At 36.8% G+C, this 19085-nt stretch overlaps 1 protein-coding gene across 1 annotated transcript in view; it reads right to left on the bottom strand.

Moving 5' to 3' along the window:
- Nucleotides 1-19085, bottom strand: part of DNM3 (dynamin 3) — an 80382-nt gene that overhangs the window by 15282 nt on the left and 46015 nt on the right. Inside the window, exons 15-16 of the mRNA XM_053469033.1 lie at nt 14605-14714; nt 6093-6204 (exon numbers count right to left, since the gene is read on the bottom strand). Of these exons, the coding sequence (XP_053325008.1) occupies nt 6093-6204; nt 14605-14714 (222 nt within the window). The remainder of the gene's footprint in view (nt 1-6092; nt 6205-14604; nt 14715-19085) is intronic.

The raw sequence follows: 19085 nt of genomic DNA, 5'->3' as shown, positions 1-19085 counted from the left end.
GCAGATCCTTTAAGTCCTGTAAGTTGCGGGGTGGGGCCTCCATGGATCGGACTCCTTGTCCAGCACATCCCCCAGATGCTCGATTGGACTGAAATCTGGAAAATTTGAAGGCCAAGTCAACACCTTGAACTCATTGTTTTGTATTTCTGAACCATTCCTGAACCAATTTTGCTCTGTGGCTGGGTGCATTATCTTGATGAAAGAGGCCAATGCAATCAGTGAATATGGTGTCTATGAAAGGGTGTACATGGTCTGCAACAATGCTTAGATAGGTGGTACATGTCAGAGTAAAATCCACATGAACGGCAGGACCCAAGGTTTCCCAGCAGAACATTGCCCAAAGTATCACACTGCCTTTGCTGCCTTCTTCCCATAGTGCATCCTGGTGCCATGTGTTCTCCAGGTTATTCACACACACGTCAGGCCATCCACATGATGTAGAGGAAAATGTGATTCATCAAACCAGGCCACCTTCTTCCTTTGGTCTGTAGTCCAGTTCTTATGCTCCCGTGACCATTGTATGCGCTTTCAGCAGTGCACTGGGGTCAGCATGGGCACCCTGACTGGTCTGCGGCTATGCAGCCCCATACAACAAATTGCGATGAACTGTGTGTTCTGTGTGCACCTTGCTATTACAACCAGCTTTTTGAGCTACAGTAGCTTGTCTGTTGGATTTGACCACACGGGCCAGGCTTCGCCCCCCCCATGCATCAATGAGTCTTGGCCGCTCATGACTCTGTCAACGATTCACCGCTTTTCCTTCCTTGGACCACTTTTGATAGGTACTGACCACTGCAGATGACAAAAGCTGCAGTTTTGGATAAGCCCTGACCCAGTCGTCTAGCCATCACAATTTGGCCCTTGTCAAAGTCGCTCAGATACTTACACTTGCCTATTTTTCCTGCTTCTAACACATCAACTTTGAATAAGAAATGTTCACTTGCTGCCCAATATATCCCACCCACTGAAAATAAGATTAGCAGTGTTATTCACTCCACCTGTCAGTGGTCACTTTGTGACAAAAGTACTTCTTTCCTTGGTACCTTGTCCTCAGATATGGAGTTTTATATAGAATTTTTCAAGTTCCAGAGATGCTCCACATGCTGGATAAGGTAAAAATGTCATGTGTTTATGGTTGCTCTGAAATTCAACAAGGTACAACAAGGTGTGTAATCAAAATAAAATAAAATCCTTGCTGTACTGAGCACTAACTAAACAATCTAACATACTGCCTGGGTTGGATGGCTTGTCCACTTCCCAACAGAATTATCAACCTTACTGTTTCCGTTTCTCTTAGTTGCTTCCTAACTCTTCACAGGAAGCAAAACAAATCCTGATCTCATTATTAACAGGGGAATACATACAGCACCTGTTAACTATCTTTTGCAGTTGAGGTAAAACAGAGTGTTGGAACTGGACTCCTCACCTGCAATCTCCCAGCAACCTCCAAAATGTGGAGTGAACACTAGCCCACCCTGCTCTCCAAATGATTTACCCCAGGGCCCAAAACCAACACAATATAAAGTGTAATATCTGGCTTAAAGTAACACATGTCCCTGCAGAATATGGGGACATACATAGATCCCATCCACCACAATTTCTTGCCTTTGGTCACAATATATATGTATGTACGTACAGCCTAGTGTTCATTCTATACCTAATTCAAGCTGGAACCACATCGGACAGAAGGAGCCAGCTCCATATTCAACCCCACCCAACCTCACTAGTAACATCTGTATGGACTTTAGAAATGTGAACAATCTGTAAATTGTGATTCTATGTTTTAAACACCAAAAACACATAACAGTAGCAAAACATTAACAAGATGTATGAAATGCAAATTATTAATTGTGCTGGTTTATTACACTGATTAGTTATTGTTTTCAAAAAAAGAGTGGGGAAAACGAGACTCAACTTGCTCTGTTTTTTACCTTTAGTAGAGGACAGCAATGGAAAGAAGTAAAAAAGGTATAATAAATACTGTAATATAAACAACAATTTACAACATATCTGCCTTAAGCTTTACTAGGACTACTGTAAGACTACTGTGAGACAGTCATGGTTTTGCATGCATCTATTCTCAAAAAAAACCTCAACTATCTATCGTCTTCTTTACACTACTGGAACTTCAAATGGGATCGGGTTCTATGATACCAAAATAGAGCTTTTATAACAGCAGAGGTGGGTTTGGCGCACACAGAGAGGCAGCCATATGGAAAAGTACCTCATGACCATGGTTAAATATGGTGGTAGCTCTTTAAAGTTTAGGGGCTCTTTTTCTGCCACAGGACCTGGTCAGTTGTTAGTATACATGGTGTCACGGACAATGCCAATATTAGTGGAGGGCACTTTGGATATGATGATTGTCTCTTGTTAAATTCCCTGAACATAAAACCAGCTAATACAGAATAGGCTTATACAGAATATGGCTACTTTATACAGTACACCACAGACGATGCAAAAGACATATAGCTGCATAACACTTTTTAAGAAAATGAATAGACAAAAATAGAAATAATCTTGACAGATGACGCTTGCATCATAGTTCACTGTCTAAAAGATATTTTTCCATTAGATATACACATTTATACTAATAAAACCATATATAATATACAGATATAACATCATAGGCATAATCAGATCCAGGTGATCAAATAAATAACTTATACAATACATTATATATATATATATCTACAATACACATACATATATAGATAAACTCCCCAAGGCTTATATAGAGCATAGATAATAGAGGTAGTGGTAATATATTTTTGGACAAAAACTTTTTAACAGTTGTACACTAAACCTTATTTAGTAGGGCTTCAAAGGACATGTTAATCAGACACAGCTCAAGCTATTCCACACTTAAAGTTGCAAACTTAACATACTATGTATACAGTATCATTTCACAGCAAAGGCTGATTTTTTTTGTAGTTTGGGAGATGGATATCAAAGAAATGCCAAGGAATTTAACAAATTAAGGAACGTTGGTTGGAAAGACCACATGCAGCTAAAAGTGTGAGCGGCTAGCAAAACTCAGTATGGCAGTGGCGGGTGGGGGGGCAAACATATGTTTAATTCAGAACATATTTTGCAGTAAAGGGGTTAGAAGGTTAATTTACAAAACTAACTAAGGGGGCTATTTGTGTGTGGGGGTTTGAGTTAGAATTTTGCTGTAAAGGGTACTAAGGAACAACAGACTTTCAAAATCAAGAAGAGCCTTTGAAGTTTTCTTTGAAATTGCTTCCCTGCTCTCCTGGTAATAGTCACATTAACCTGCCTTATTCCTCTTTTCCACTAGAAACAGTCTTTTGTTTTACGATAGCCTTGCTTGTGGTCTGTCCTGAGGCTCAATACATAATTGAAATTATGATCAGAAAGCAGATAGGTAAAGGGGGCCCTCTACAAAGTATCCATTACAGTAGTAGTACATGTTTCTGCTGCTTTTTATAAAACAATTTTTAATTAAGTTCGGAGTAAAAAATAAATGTAAGAAAGGTACATTTTATGCTGGTAAGAAAATATTCTGTATTGGTAACACCATCCCATAAGGACCATCCCATAAGGACCATCCCATAAGGACCATCCCATAAGGACGTTGCGTCGCTATCAACAATTTGTAAGTAACAATATGAAATTTGGGGTAATTTATAGGTTCTGGAGCACCCAAAGGAGACAGGGAGTTCCACTTCAGGTTGTGCTCTGGGGAAAGGTGGGGAGATGTCAGTTGTAGAAATACAAAAAATTAGTAAAATCCTTTTTTTAGTATATATATACAAGGTTGTTCCAGAGCAGCTTTCTTATTAATATTTCCATTGTGCGATATTTCCCAGGGTGCATTAAAAAAACACCGATGCTCAGAATGTCAAGCTTTGAAATAAGCATTAGCTACACAGAAGGGTTTTCTCAAAATCATATCTATGATTTCCAAATTTAAAAAGGACGATAAAAAAATATATAAAATAGAATAGTGGCCTGTTCAGTTACTCGCATCCAAAGTTCTAGTAAAAACAAATATTTAGGTAGCATATTTATTTTGTTTGCTGGCCCATCTGGACAGGACTTTGAATGCACAGAATACATAAAATTCTTTTTCTGTAAATACTCAGCTTTGAAATGCAAACATTTAGAATGTTCAGCAATACACATACGAACGGAGAGCAGCAAAAAGGTTAGACATGAACGTTCGCAAGCAGTTTGTTCCATGCTGTACGAGTTTCATGCAATGTAGACATTAAAAAAAGAAAAATAAGGATTTCTGGAACTCGCTAGTAGTGGTCTACGGATTTAAGGAAACATATGTTCATATATTAAGAATAAAGCAGCAACTAAGGGGGGTAACAGGCAGTTGAGGGCAAGAGTCCTGCAATAAGCAAACCAAGATGTGAACCACCTAAGCTGTCCATTTATAGCTGCATATGTGAATTTCTCTGTGTCCTGTGTAGCAGGGAATAAAGCCAAAATAAATATGGGTGCACCTCAGAGAAATCCAGTCTGGAAAGGTTGGACACAAAGCTGCAGTTATTGCTGCAAGCCTGGCCTGTATTTGGATATAGTGTAGATACATAAAGCCAGCGCTGAGCTTGCTGGTAAATGGATATCCTGTTCTAAGGCCGAAGAGGACGGTGCCTGGGATTTGTCTCTGGCATTCCGACACAAATATTATTTGGAAAAAGGAAAAGCAATAATACACATTTTAATGCAACTTGGGAGGCTGGATAGTTTGGGGTCAGGTTTAAGGCAAGTCCTCAAATCAAGAGCAAACAGGAAAAAAAGCCTTTTGCGATAAATGAACACATTTTAATAATATTGCCAACTGCAGTGCAAACTGAATTATTAAACTTTACACACGGGGGGGAAAAATACTCAAAGGGAACGCATTGCTAAAAATAAGAATTTCATGTAAACCTGACAATTCACGGAGACCTACAGGATTCAACGAACCATCTTGTTTCCTTTTTTACCTGTTTTAAAGAAATGTAGACTAACAAATAACTTATTCTATATACACGAGGCTACCATACATTACTCTGCCCCATACCATGTTTAGTGGCATCATATTTTCTGTTATTGATTTTGCTAGGATGAGATGTTGTATAACTAAAATTTTTCCTATGCAAATATATGCTGTTCACATCTTCTGCGTCGCTCCTTCTTTTTCTTTTGGGGGGGTATACGCAGTTTTTCTGGCATCTATTACCAACATATTCAGAATGGACTGCAGAGCTGCATTGAATTCAGTGATTATTACACTGATGTGTATGGGATTTTATAAGCACACTAGAATATGGTGACAAATATATATTTCCAGCACCGTGTGCACCATTTCAATGTCCTCAACACCGTGCGTCTAATAGGAACAAATGAAAAGATCTAATTTACATGATCAGATGTTTGCGCCACAGAGGAAACTCATTACAGGCAAACGCTTAATTCACTGGCACACAATTTAGCATTTCATGCTAGGTTTGTGTGTAGACATTAAAAGGGTTACCAGTCACCGGTATTGATGTTAATTTGCAGCTGTCTACATCACCTAGAATTTCTTTGGACAGTTTTGATGGTCTAATATTGTGCAAACCCCAGCGTTGATCATCATGTGGGGTTTAGTCACGGAGTTAAATAGCAAGCCATGCATTTTCAATCATTTTTATCACCAGTTAAAGTTTAGATAGGTCAGTGAATCAAGCACAAGACTACCAGATTTCACTGATAAGCAGTGAAGAGGAGGCTTCTGTGGCGCATGGGAATGGGAATGGGAAAGAACAATAGATGTGTAAGAAAAGTTTCTCGTTAAGTTATTATTGTAATATTTTTCTTTTTTACAAATATGTGATTAGAACTATTGCATTCCCTGGCAAAGCGGAATTGCAGCAGTAACACTATTTAACAAGGAAAAGTCATCCCATTACCTGTTTGGTGCGTAATCAGCAGTTTCTAAACATCTTCAAATTTACTTTATAGTATACAACCATACTCTCCCAGGAGTGTGAAATCAGGAAGTTAGGACGCGGGCGTTTATTCTACAGTTCTCTGAAAGATGGTGAAAAATGAATTGCTGATCACAGACATAAGCAAAGGATTCTCCTTACCGCTGATTTGTCGGGATACACTCCAGCTCTCAGTAAGGATGCCTTCCAACTATCCATTTCTTCCTGGGAGTCACAGGCCAGCTCAAGGCATCGGTAATCTTTGTAAACATTCCTGCCACGCAAAACAGTGAATGAATGAGAAGAGACAGTACTTCTACTTACAAATACGTTTTGTATCTTCACTGTTTTTGATAACCTGCCTAAAAACTTTTTTTATACAGGACAGTGTTATAAGTTGTTCTTTACATCCTCATGCTGTAACAGATAGCATTGATTATAGTAAATGCAACCACTCTGGAACCCCTCTGGTACTGGAAGTGACATATTCTTCTGGCCATTGTTGCTGACCAGTTCACTCATGACAACACTTTATGTTAATGATAAATTACTGCAGGATGACACAAGATAAGGATAATTGGAGTACATCATAAGATAAGGATTGGAGTATGGAGTTAGGAAAACAGAAGTCATATTGGGGTGTTTGCGGATATAATTAATATTATATTAAACAATATCTGCTCTGCAAAGATCTATGACCAAGCATCTGCAATAACCTTGGGATACAATACATTTGGGGCAAGTGAATTTACATTGTAATGCCCATGCCACGTTTACGTTTTTGAATTAGGTACAGATGCTTCTGACTCTGTATACCTAGAAAACTGCCCAAGTAGTATACATCCAAGTGGCTTTGGGAGTCCACAGCCTATATATCCTTGTGGTTAGGTGTTCAGCTTTCACACTATTCTGTACATGCCAGGAAGCCATATACTGGTTGCCTTATTTTACTAGTAACATTTTAGCCTGGTTTTCTATGGATATTATATATTTTAGTGCTCAGACTATATGTTCTTTATGTGGCTTTAAGATTGCCGCTCACCCTGTTTGTCATTCAACGTTTGTTTCATATATCAAGTTGACTTCTTAACTCATATATTGTCTTGTGTCATCATTATGTGAATACAAACCTTTCTAGATAGCAGAGGTAGAATATGAACCTATTTGTAAATATCAGTTTAAATTTAGGAAGGCATTCTTGGGAGTAAGTGTAGTAAAGCTGTGAAATGCACTGATTGGATATGCATTTACCATAAATACTGTGGATATATTTAAGAAAGGGTAGAATACATTTTTCATAGTGCAAGATGATGTATCTGTGTTCACAATCTGAATAGAATTGAGACTGATCCAGGAATTAATCTGTCTTTGGGGGAAAGGAACTATCCCTCACGTTGGTTAGCTTTGGGGGGAGTGTAGTTCATATAATTTCAGAGAGGAATATCTTAGAAGTTTCTTAAATGTTTTTGACTGTAGTGTACTTTAAGAATGTTGGGTCTACATGCATTGATGGCTTTAAGTTGTTTGCTTGTGATTCCAACAAAATAACTTTACCTCTATTTGTACTTTTTTCTTATCCGTTGGCCATAATAAGATGAACTAAAGCTGGCTATGCATGTAACAGTCAGAAGTTTTTTGTTTAGTAAAAACAATATTAGTGAATATCATCCTGTCCTAAAAATGTCAGTGTGTGAAAAAAAGAAAGCGATTATTTTAAAACAAATGTACAATATTGCCGCGGAACAGAAAAAATACAAATTCAGGTAGCACTAACTTAATTTAATAAAAAAAAATATATAGTTCAAGAAGATGCAGAGTGCAAAACGAGAACAGAGAAAGTTGGGGACAGTAAAAGCAAGGGTGGACGTGATGTCTCTGGAATTACTTGTTATATGAAACTATCCATCTGCTTTGAATTAGCTGAAATGTGTGACTAACATTTTCTAACAGGGCGTGCCTCTTTTAGGTCATTCCAAACCAGAGCTTCTCCATTCATTAATTTAACCCCTTAATCTTTACCCATTAGTTTCCAATTCTTTTTTTCCCATTATGATGAGCAATTATTAATATGCGAGTACAAAAGCCAAAACCATAAAAAAAGTAGTATGTTCTGAATATTATTTAAAAAAAATCTAAAATAATGTATTAGATCATGGGGGAATGCATACAACTCCTTGTAATACTGTGCAGCTCATGTATAAAGCTGTGTCTGACTTGTGATACTCTTGGTGGCATTTTTTTAAAACTAGGTTGTTACTGTCATGTGTTATTCTGTTGGATTTTATTTTTAGAATTTATTGCAAGAATTCATTTGGTTAAGTTACCTTAACCAAAATCTTGGCTTGCAGCTCCATTATAAATCACACTCTATGTCATTAAACACACCAGAAGAAAACAGCATCTGGTATAACATTACATTTGGCACAGCTTCCAAACCAATGGTATTTGGGTAACCTACCCTAAATTACAATAGCTTACATTATCTCAGATAGTTTCTCTAGTGGGAAGTTAAGAAATGTATATCAGATGGAGGAGCTGGACAAAGTCCTGAATCTGATACTTTCCGTATACTGTTTATTTCAGCACATAATGTTTTTGTGAATTGGTATAACTGTATTATGAAAAATAAGAAAAGGTTGGTGCTCTGTTTAAATATGTATGGTTTATGAACCCTCACATACATCCAGACTCTCGTTTGATGCATAACACTGTTTTTAGAAAAAAAATCTTCATAGGACAGCATCACCATCTGTTTAATATTCTTTGACCATGACGATGGCAGAAGTTACATGCAACCTCTTATGCAGATGTTTAAAGACAGAAAATGTAAGTGGGGATAATATCATAATCAGTGGATGGATTCCCCATTCTTTTTTTGGTTAGTATGGAATGTATAACACGCAGAAAAGACTCCGCTTCTCTAGCCACAGAGCCTGACCTTGTGTTCTGAGAATACTGTGAATTAACAGAATCCCTTCAAGAAGTTAAAAAGGAGTAAGCAAAGTTTTTTTCTGCGAAACACAAGAAGTAAGATCTCCACCCATGACTGTGGTTTCTGGAAATGGATTTGGTCTTTACTGTAAAATCATCAAAAATACTAGAGTTTTGAATTTGTCTTAAGAGAACTAAACCAGTGTAAAATACTATCCTGTTCCAATGTCAGCAGACGATGGTACAATGGAAACTTTCAGCTCTGAAGTCAAATAAAGCCAGTGAGATCCGAAATATTTTGGCCTACATGGAAATTTGACCTACATAAAATCACCTCTTTATAGAGAGACCTTTGAATGGTCAAGATGGACAATAGATACTAATAAGTATGGATGCATTCAACACAAGGGATTGCCTTTTGGCATGGCATTTGTTAACATGTCAAATTATCATTATCAAAGATAAAGGTAGAACATCTTCAGATTTATGGGGTGAAGGATGGTGACCGAAGAAGGACAATGACTGGCGGCAGGGTAAAACAGCAGCTGTGTGACTGAAATGACTCAGCGTTTATGGGTACATGATATGCAAAATGGTGCATGTTTAATCTACCAGGCCAAATAAAAGCAATCACAACATTAACAAGTAACTCCAGTTCCCCCGTGCAGCCCCATCACCATCATGAATTAATTAAAATAATAAAAATACACTTGTTTTTATGAGAAACTGCAGCCCCAAAGCTGAAGTCAATTTCATCCACTTTTGTTATGCGATTTCCATACCAGTTTTGGATGGTTAAAATCAATGCTTTCTGTGCATGCGTGTGAGGGGGATAGGTCTTGTTAGACTTCTTGGAGCTTGCTGGCTGTTCATATTCTGCATATCCACACTGGCTGTGGATGTGTTGGCCAAATGCATCTCCTGCAGGCCAAGGCGCTAGGGGCTAGTGAAAGAGGCAAATGCAGCTGACAAATCCCTTCACGCATTTGCAAAGTGGAGCGGGTCCATTTAAAGGTGTTACCCAGATGTGTGCATTTAATGGCTCCATTAATGAAAGTATCTTGTTTTGTTAGTCATCAGTCACACTTCCACTTGGTGAAGTTAAGCAAGCATCTTTTATCAGGCAGGTCAATGGTACAGAATAAATGTGTATGCAATATTTGTGTGTGTACATGCACTCCAAGAAGCCCTTCCTTCCCCAGCATTAAGCCACGTAAAATGGGTTTTACTTACTACCAGGCATGGGATGAAAGAAAAGACCATCAAGAATCTCTACGTAATGGGTTGACAGTCCTTTTATAATTACTATTTGTAGTTAACAGACTATGTACAATAGGTTTTTTTAATATGATAAAATTCACTATCCTGAATATGTCTAAACCATTCAATATATTCCACTAAGAACACAACACATACAACAAGAACAAATTATACATTTTCATCTCCCAAGCATTAAACTCCCAGGAATTTCTGCTGTAGTAGCATATATCCTGTCACCGTGCTCTGCCGGCTTTTAGTACACTAAAATACAAAGTATTAAATAAAAATGTATATGTTATATCCTGCCCTCAAAATGTAGGCACTAAAGCAAAGTCATTCTATGTCTTAACTATAGGAATGAAGGTCCTCAAACATTCAGTGTCGGGTCCTGGACCAAAAGTCACGTCTATTCTAAAATTTAAAAAAACATATTTTGTTATTGTTTTAGTTACACCATTTACATTTGCCATTCCGGCATAATAAAAAAATAAAAACACCACTAGGACGTTACATTTAGCAATGATAGTTGTGTTGTAAAGGATTGTATAAGTAAATACAGGCAAATAATACCCATTGTGAACAGATGTTTTACCCCATACCTGAATAACGGCATGTTTGTTTTTATGCAATGATAAAATAGCTGTGTGCACATTAATGGTCATATATATGGAACCCAAACTACACTTAATTATTTCCTTTTGGCTAAACGCGATCAGATGTAAGCAGTAATTAAAGGGATGCATGCTTGTTAATTCTTTTGGACAAAAATAACTGATTAGGGTAATTGGTAAAATGATGTAATGCTACATATTTCAGACAAAACATATCAGATAAATGCAACTATAAAAGGGCAACATCACAAAAAAAGGTAAAGAACCTAAAGTCAAGGGCTATCTTGCACGGTAATGAATTTTGCCCAAATGTCTGCAATTTGTTTGGGAACAGTAACTAAATATACAAATCTGTCTATTATTACAATATATATATATATATATATATATATATATATATATATATATATATATATATATATATATATGTGTATATATATATCCTTGTTTTCTATGAAAACAGCTAAGTGACCCTAAACTTTTGAAAGCTAATGTATATACGGTATATCATATAAGGTGGTCATAATGCAGCTAAGCTTCAATACCTTACACTAGTTAATGAGTGAATTAATTGCCCAAAAAATACAAAAAAATACATAAAATTAATAATTCACAATTGTAATGTTTTTCCCCTCTAAAATATTCAATTTTAATTTATTATAAAAGTATCTTTTATAAAAGTATCTAAAAGTACTTTATCAATGTAATTGGCTCATTTTCTGCCTTCTGGTGACTCAAATTCCATTCATTTTGACTGTACTAGTAGGTTATAGTATCACAACGAGGCTTGCACCTGTCACAAGAAGATTTGGTATTTAATACATGACTTCTCTTTTTTACCACCATAAGATTTTTGGTAGAGCACAAAGTGACCAATGAACATGACCTTTTACATAGCTTTTCTTGAGGGTATTTCTATAGAGAAGGAAACATTTGGAATAGTAATATAACTTATAATAACTTAATAAGATTTGTTTTAAATAAAGCAAATTTCTGTTAATAAAACATCTGAAAAATCTTTTAAGGTCAAAGGGGCAAGAAGTGCATTTTACCTTCATGACTTGGACCCGAACTTTAATATTATTTCTGTATCTACCTTTAAGCAATACTATCTACAAATGACACAACTTGGAGCAGGCATGGTGCGCTGCCCAATGACAGGAACTGAGATCGCTTTATAAAATGTGGTTTCCATATAAACGACTTGGATGTTCTGTGACTCATTTAATCACGTTGCTATAATAAGGATTCACTTAAACAACTAAGTGAAGGTCGGCATCTAAACAATTTTAATTAGGTGCACAATTATATAGAGTGCCAACAGGATACAAGTGGGATTGTCTATGATTTATTGTCACTGATCCCTGAACACCATCTCATGCAGATGGCTCTTCCCATGATTTGCGTTACACCTGCTGCAAGCAATATTAGTGTCAATTTCCACGTTATTATAACAGACTGCATATCTTCTATCCACTAGCAATTATTTTTTAATATTATGTGGATTTATCTTAGTTGCCTGCACATCTCTTGTTGCCAAATATATATCATCTTAAATGTCATTGTATCCCGGGATTATCTTATATACGAGGAGAGTATGTCATATATTGAGTTATTAAACAATGCACTTGGAAAGAAATGGAGTTCATTTCTGACTTTGGAATAAAAGTACATCATAAAGGTGCTTGAATCCTGAACCCCTTCTCGCCAATACATAGCAGAGCAGGGTTTCTGGGTAGGCCGGCATTCATTATTTAGACGGGAGAAAACAGGAAACGCCTGAAAGTTACAGTATATGAAAACCATATGACTCCTGCAAATATCTACGAAGCAGGGAGAGGAGTGTGAAGGGGTAAAACAGGACATTGGAGGAAGGGAATAAATGAAAGAGTGAAAAGCATTTTTAAATTTTACACCTCTTGGTATATTCCCAAAACTTTTATAGAAACTTCCCCATGTGTTTCGTAAAACTTTACTTTTAAAAATATCATCTTGTATGAAATTTCTGAGGCATACTGCTGTTGAAGGGCTCCAGAAGTTTGGTATGACTTGTTTCTAAAATCTAAGAGCAGCTACATTTACTCCAGTTTGCCTGTAAGGTCCCTAAAAGCAAAACTCGTAAGATTTTGTTCCTCCTTATATTGTTCAGAAGTTTTCACAGTGTTCTCCTATGTACTTCGGATCTTACACCAGAATTCTGAGAAAAAATGTTTCCGGGTACAGTAAAAAGTGACAATATAGTGGACCTAAATAGATGTTTGTTTACTGTTCTTTACAACTTGAAATAAGAGCTAATGGAACACTTGCTTCACTGAACCAGCTGCATTGCCATTATATGCTCCAAGTTGGAACTAATTACACTCTTACAGGCAGGTATTTGAAGCAAATCAAATGCTGTGCAGTTTCCCGTCCTTTCTGTTATATATATATATATATATATGTATATATATATATATATATATATATATATATATACATTCTCAATGCAAATTAGAAGAAAACATTCTTAAATATAAAACAGGAGCTTAAAGCACCCTTGGTACAAACCCTAGCCATGTTTTTCTGCACAAGTGACATTAGATGAAAGCCGGACATTTGGATGTTGACCAGCTCAGGTCTCCTGCTATTTAATATACTTATAGATGAAGGCCTATAGCTATACCTATTAGTGGTTATTTGAAGTGCTATTAAACAGTTTTTTTTGGATTGAGGACATTCTGCTATAGTGTTTGTGGGTCATTATTTTGGTTGGTGTGCTATTTCATGCTGAATAAAGTTGATTGAAATAGTCCTGGCATAGCATGTGTCTTCTGGTTGCCCAATCAAAATGTGGCAATTAAAGAATTAGTTATAATTCCCTGATTGCAGACACCCTCATATCTTCTTGTAATTAGAAAGAAGTGAGAAAGATAACCTTTCACATTTGATCAGCTAATGCAAAAAGAAATAGTTCCTTTATCCTTCTGTCAAAAAGCTGATGGAATCCTGACTAACCACCACTTTTGGGGAAATCATCAAACAAAAGTGATAAATATACGCCTCTGTACCAGTTCCTCAGATTTTGATGCAAACCTGTATTAAATTGCACTCACTATGTGTAAGTTCTTCTGCATTCTGCAAAAAGGGACAATTTTCCCGTAGGCATCAGTGAAGCAAGCAATGTTTGCCTCCTTGATGCCGTTCTTGCATTGAAATGGTTTATTGTTTCACTAAAAGGCACTCATATTTTTTAACAAATATCTCGCCTATCCTCTAGATTGTAAGCTAGCGAGCCAAGGCCTCCTAATGTATCGGTTTGTCTTAGTCTTTTAGGTCTAGTTTTGTCCAACTCTTTGAATGCATGTATTGCAAGAAGCGCCAGAAACATTGTTGGCACTATATAAATAAAAGTTTATAATAATAATATGTGGAAGGGAATTGGAAGACCATAGAGAAAGTTATGTTCAGGATGCGTGATTTATGGAGTGTAGCTTCTTTACTCACCAAAAAGGAAGGTAAACAAAATTACCTAGACCACGTTTTGAAGATTTAATTTTGTTGGCACAATTTGTTATTGTGTATAATGCTTATAATCAATTTTGTCTGTTATGTTTGCTTTTGGTTTATATAATGAAGAAAAAATAACAATTCTATGTAGGTTCGCACTTTGCAGCAACAGTGTTTATTTGTCTGGCGATTACCCTTGGTAGTAATGTACTCCTCTATAGGAAATCTCAACATACAATGGTCTTTCACCTTAAATATCTAGAAAAAAAAAGTTTTGCATTTTTCTTCAGTCTGGAACACATCTGTAGTTAGAAGGTGTGGAAACCAATTACTCCCTGCTTTTAATACGTCACTTTTTACTTCAAAATGTTTTGTCCTTATCATACCTTTGCTCCGTGTTGAACAGTGCAAAGATGTATTTGCTGGACATGAATCCTTTTTCCACATCACGGACCTTCAGGTTGTCCAAAGGTAGCATGTACTTCTTCTCTTTTTCCTACTCGGAAAGAAGAAGCAAAAACAAACCAATGAGCCTGCATACAGTGGACGTCTTACAGCGTGCCAACATTGCACAGCATTACTTCCTTCACCTCAATTAAACCTAAATGAGTTTGGCAGCTGGAGAGGGCTGTAAGCAAGTCAAGGAGTATCTGAGAAAGCACAGTGCCACCAGCTCCTGCATACGGTGCCATATGGCCATCAATAAGTGTATTGTGTGCCTCGCTTGTGACTGCAAACATGAACTCGCGCTGGACTGCAGCAATTATAAATCAGCGTGACTGAAAAAATGCCGTGAGGGGGCCAGTTGGACTCTGTCACAGTTTTATTCAAATCAGGTGTGCACGGCTCTTACCTGACCTTGTTAACTACAGAGGAACAAGTGTTACTGCTTATTTATTCAGTATAATTGAGCATTGCAAGCGTAAAAAAGGATATTCTTAAAACTTTTGTAGTCAAGAAAAATGAAATACAAAATACAATCATTTTAATTATATAGATTTTAAAAATATATATTTTGTTCACTGCTAATGACAAGGGCCAAAAGAGTCAAACTATCAGTCTCCAGTTATATTTTGTTCTTTGTATGTGCCGGTAACATGCATTCTACAGTTTTGGTATTTGCATTCATGTTGCATCCATTTTAACAGGTGAAGTACTGTGCAGGTTTCAAAACAGAGCTTTGAACAACAACCGTCTAATTGCAAAAAGAATTAATCAAATCTATACATGGGGGAAATTATAAATCGATGTAGGCAGTTATTATAAAAATGTGGGCCTGTGGGCAGCGGGTGATCTGTTTGCTCCAGATCAAAACGGTTTAAGATTAATGCCAGAAGCAGAAGACTGTGGTAGACTAATATAAAACAGAATACCTAATTACCAATAATTTACAATCAAAATAAAGTGAAAATACTTTATGCAAACCCCTGGGGGCAGACTTACTAAGTCACAAGAAGCTGGAGAATGAAACACTCTGTGTTATTTTTGTGATTTTTAGTTTTCATCATAGCTACATTTACATTACACCTTTGGAAATGGTGATATTTGCTTTGTGAGAATTCCATGCCAATTTCTTTCCTATAAAGTGTCAGCACTTACTATATATGCCCCACTTAACAGAATGAACACAAATAACTGTATGTGGACAGATATTTTAGCTGTTTAGCAATGTACTATCGTACTCACTATAGCCCCAAAGAAATTATGCTATAGTATAATCCACTTAGATACGTATGTACTATGTTACTGATACACCAAAGATAAATTACTAGCGTAACTAAATTGGTTTATTAAAAGCTTGAGAATTTTAACATCCAATATCCAACCATATAATGAACATACTTGCATACCTCCTAACTTCTAATAAGGACGCTGGGGGTCGGAGCTTGGAAGTAAGAGTGTCACTCAAACTAGCAGGGCTACTGTAAATGCGACTAATAAACACTCATATATATATATTATTTAAAAAAAATGTGAAATCAAACGTGCCCATCAAATATTGTTGATGTGTGTTCTTTAATGCGCCACCAGGAAAAATGCAGGAAAGGCAGGGCCAACTGCATTCTCAGGTAAGAGATACGAAAGGAGCATGATTCAGTCTGAGTGTCCTTTGGTTACGGACATTGTGTGCATTAGTTCTGCGGAGAGTGGTATGTGTCCCCCAACATTTCAGCTGTCCAAATCAGGGCACCTATGTTAGGAGTGTGGTATGAGGTGGGGAGGCGCATGGACACTTGTCCGCCTTATCTGAATATCTACCTTGAAGCAGCACATACCTCCACTGATTTATCACCTCCAGTGAGACTATCTCCCCAATACGCACCCCAATGTCCTGCTTTTGTTGTGCCCAATGCCCGAAAAAACGGGACTGTTGTATGATTGTAAGTATAGGGGTTTACATTGGTGTGGGGCCACCAGAATATGGCTGTGGGCACATTGATGGCCACCAGAAAATACTAATTAGAGAACTGCTGCTCTAAAGTAAGTAAGAAAGTATGAAGTGAAGTTTGAAATGTTAAATAAAACGATAGAGAAAGCCCATACTGCCTCCCTCATCAGCTCTAAAATGCCATTAATCATCATCTGTAAACAACAATTACCATGGAAATATTTGTATATACATTTAAGTCCGTAAAAAGAAGCAGTTTTTTCCTTTCTTTCTCGCTTTTTTTTTTTTTGAAGAAATAATGACATCCAGGTTTGGCATTTCCTGTTCAAACGTTTGGCTTAATTCGGAGCCCCTGGCTATGCTTTAGGGCCCCTCACTTCTTCCAGACGTCCTCAGCTGGCTAAATGCTTTGTCCCCCACACCCACCCCTGTCAGTGCTGTTTTATCATTATGTCTGGATGTGATATTCCTGGCAGACTTTAGACTGAAGAAAAAAAAAAGTTTTAAGTTTAACTCCTTCTGCTTGGTTCCATTTTATAAGAAACCAAAATAACCAAAACTAAGCTACGCTGCAGAAATCCAGTCTGTCTTTATATAGTGAATAGTAAATACAATGTTTTCTGGCTGCAGAGTTTCTCAATAAATACTATTTTATCCAAATTTATTTTTCCTGATTATACTTTTTTTTTTAAATGACTGTACCTTTTCATATGAAAACTTGGACAGTCCAATCTTTAATGCAGCAAGTAGTAGTGTGTGTGTGTGTGTGTGTGTGTGTGTGTGTGTGTGTGTGTGCATGTGTGTAGTTCATTTCAATCAATTCTCAGACTGCCAATGATTACTGTCAAAGTAAAGTAACTAGCCATTTCAAAATCTGTTTACAATGAAATGTATTTATGCAGATGTTCGGTTTATTTCACTGTTACCTTTACCTTGTATTCTTAATCACTCTTTCTTTTTGCACTCCAAATGATACAACATATGCATAATGTATCTTCTAACCTACACGCCAAGGACTTATATCTCACACTATGTGCATTACATGTATATCTGTGTCTCAACAAAATAAAAACTAGCCATGAGTTTGATCAAAATATCTAGAAATATATATGGGGATGAAATACAAATACCGGCATAATTTCCTTCACCAAAATACAATTCTTTTCATATTACGTTACTGCTATCAGTGTGCGTTCCTGGTGCTCCTCATAGATGCTTAACACCTGAGGTGGCTTTTCCTGAAAACATTAACAATGCTGAGTTTATTCTTTTTTTAGTAACTGATGAGCACACGCTGTTTTTATATGTCGGTGCGCACAGTTTAGTGCGCCGCTTCCATATTTTAGTAAGTAGTAGAAAAATCTTGTTACTCAAACTTGGCCAATTATACGATTCTCACAGGAAGCCAGATGTACTAAATTTGCATTCCTTTCAAACATCCCACCACCTCGGAGAAATCAAGATTTGTAAACTTAAAAAACCTGAAATGTGTTCATCTACTCGCATTGCATAAACACACTTAACGCACATCTGTGCATTCAGAGATGCTTTTCAGGGAGTTGCAGCGCTGTTTCACTCACTTTTCTCCCAGCCACCCATACTGGAACGTTTTTCACTTGCAACAACGCTGACAAAGCTGAAAAGACACAACTCAAGCACCGTACAAGCACCGCAACTGCCATGTGTGTCAAACATTAACATTAGCTTTTACACAGCGTCTCCCCAATGATCTAGAACAATTCACCAATACCCTATTTGCTATGCTATGGTTGTTATTTATGATCAGCATAGCCATTACTAACATTCGCACACCACTGCAATGGCCAGTCAATTATTTATACAGCAAATGCATATACTATAGTAATTGTTATATTATATTAAATGTGTTGCACTGTTTGCAAATAAAACAAAACGGAATGAGAGAAAGTAAAATAATTGGCTTTATAACATGTATTTTTGAAAAAAATGAAGGTTAATAGTTTGTCAAAAACTTTCACCAAGCAGATGATGAGAAGCAATAACCAATTGGGTTGGTGCTGTAAACGCTAAAAGGAACGGAGGAAAAAAAGGCAATCCAGAGCCTCATAAACTAGATCACACCTCCATGCTCTGATGGATTCATGGCTGCTGGTCCAAATTATGTGCTGTTACCATAGTAACGCTGTCTCACCTAACTAGCTGTTATATGTTGAAATGTAACAACAAAAAACGTGTAATAAATACATAAAAGAAAACCTGTATGCCAACATGCTGCAAGCAGACTTTTTATAGTTGAAACCACGTCCCCTTGTATCAAAAAACTCTAAATGGACAATGAGCTTGTAAAGAAAACTAGAGGCAATGCAAATGAACACATCTATGCGTTTAGTTTAGACCCGGAGTATGGTATGCACCTGGTTTAATTATAACACTTCTTCAGCACCTTTATACCTCTCCTACATCACGTGATATATGATAGAGAAGTAAACACTTCTTTTC

Source organism: Spea bombifrons, chromosome 6, assembly GCF_027358695.1.
Source record: "Spea bombifrons isolate aSpeBom1 chromosome 6, aSpeBom1.2.pri, whole genome shotgun sequence".
Lineage (NCBI taxonomy): Eukaryota > Metazoa > Chordata > Amphibia > Anura > Pelobatidae > Spea > Spea bombifrons.
This window is presented reverse-complemented; position numbering and strand designations above follow the sequence as displayed.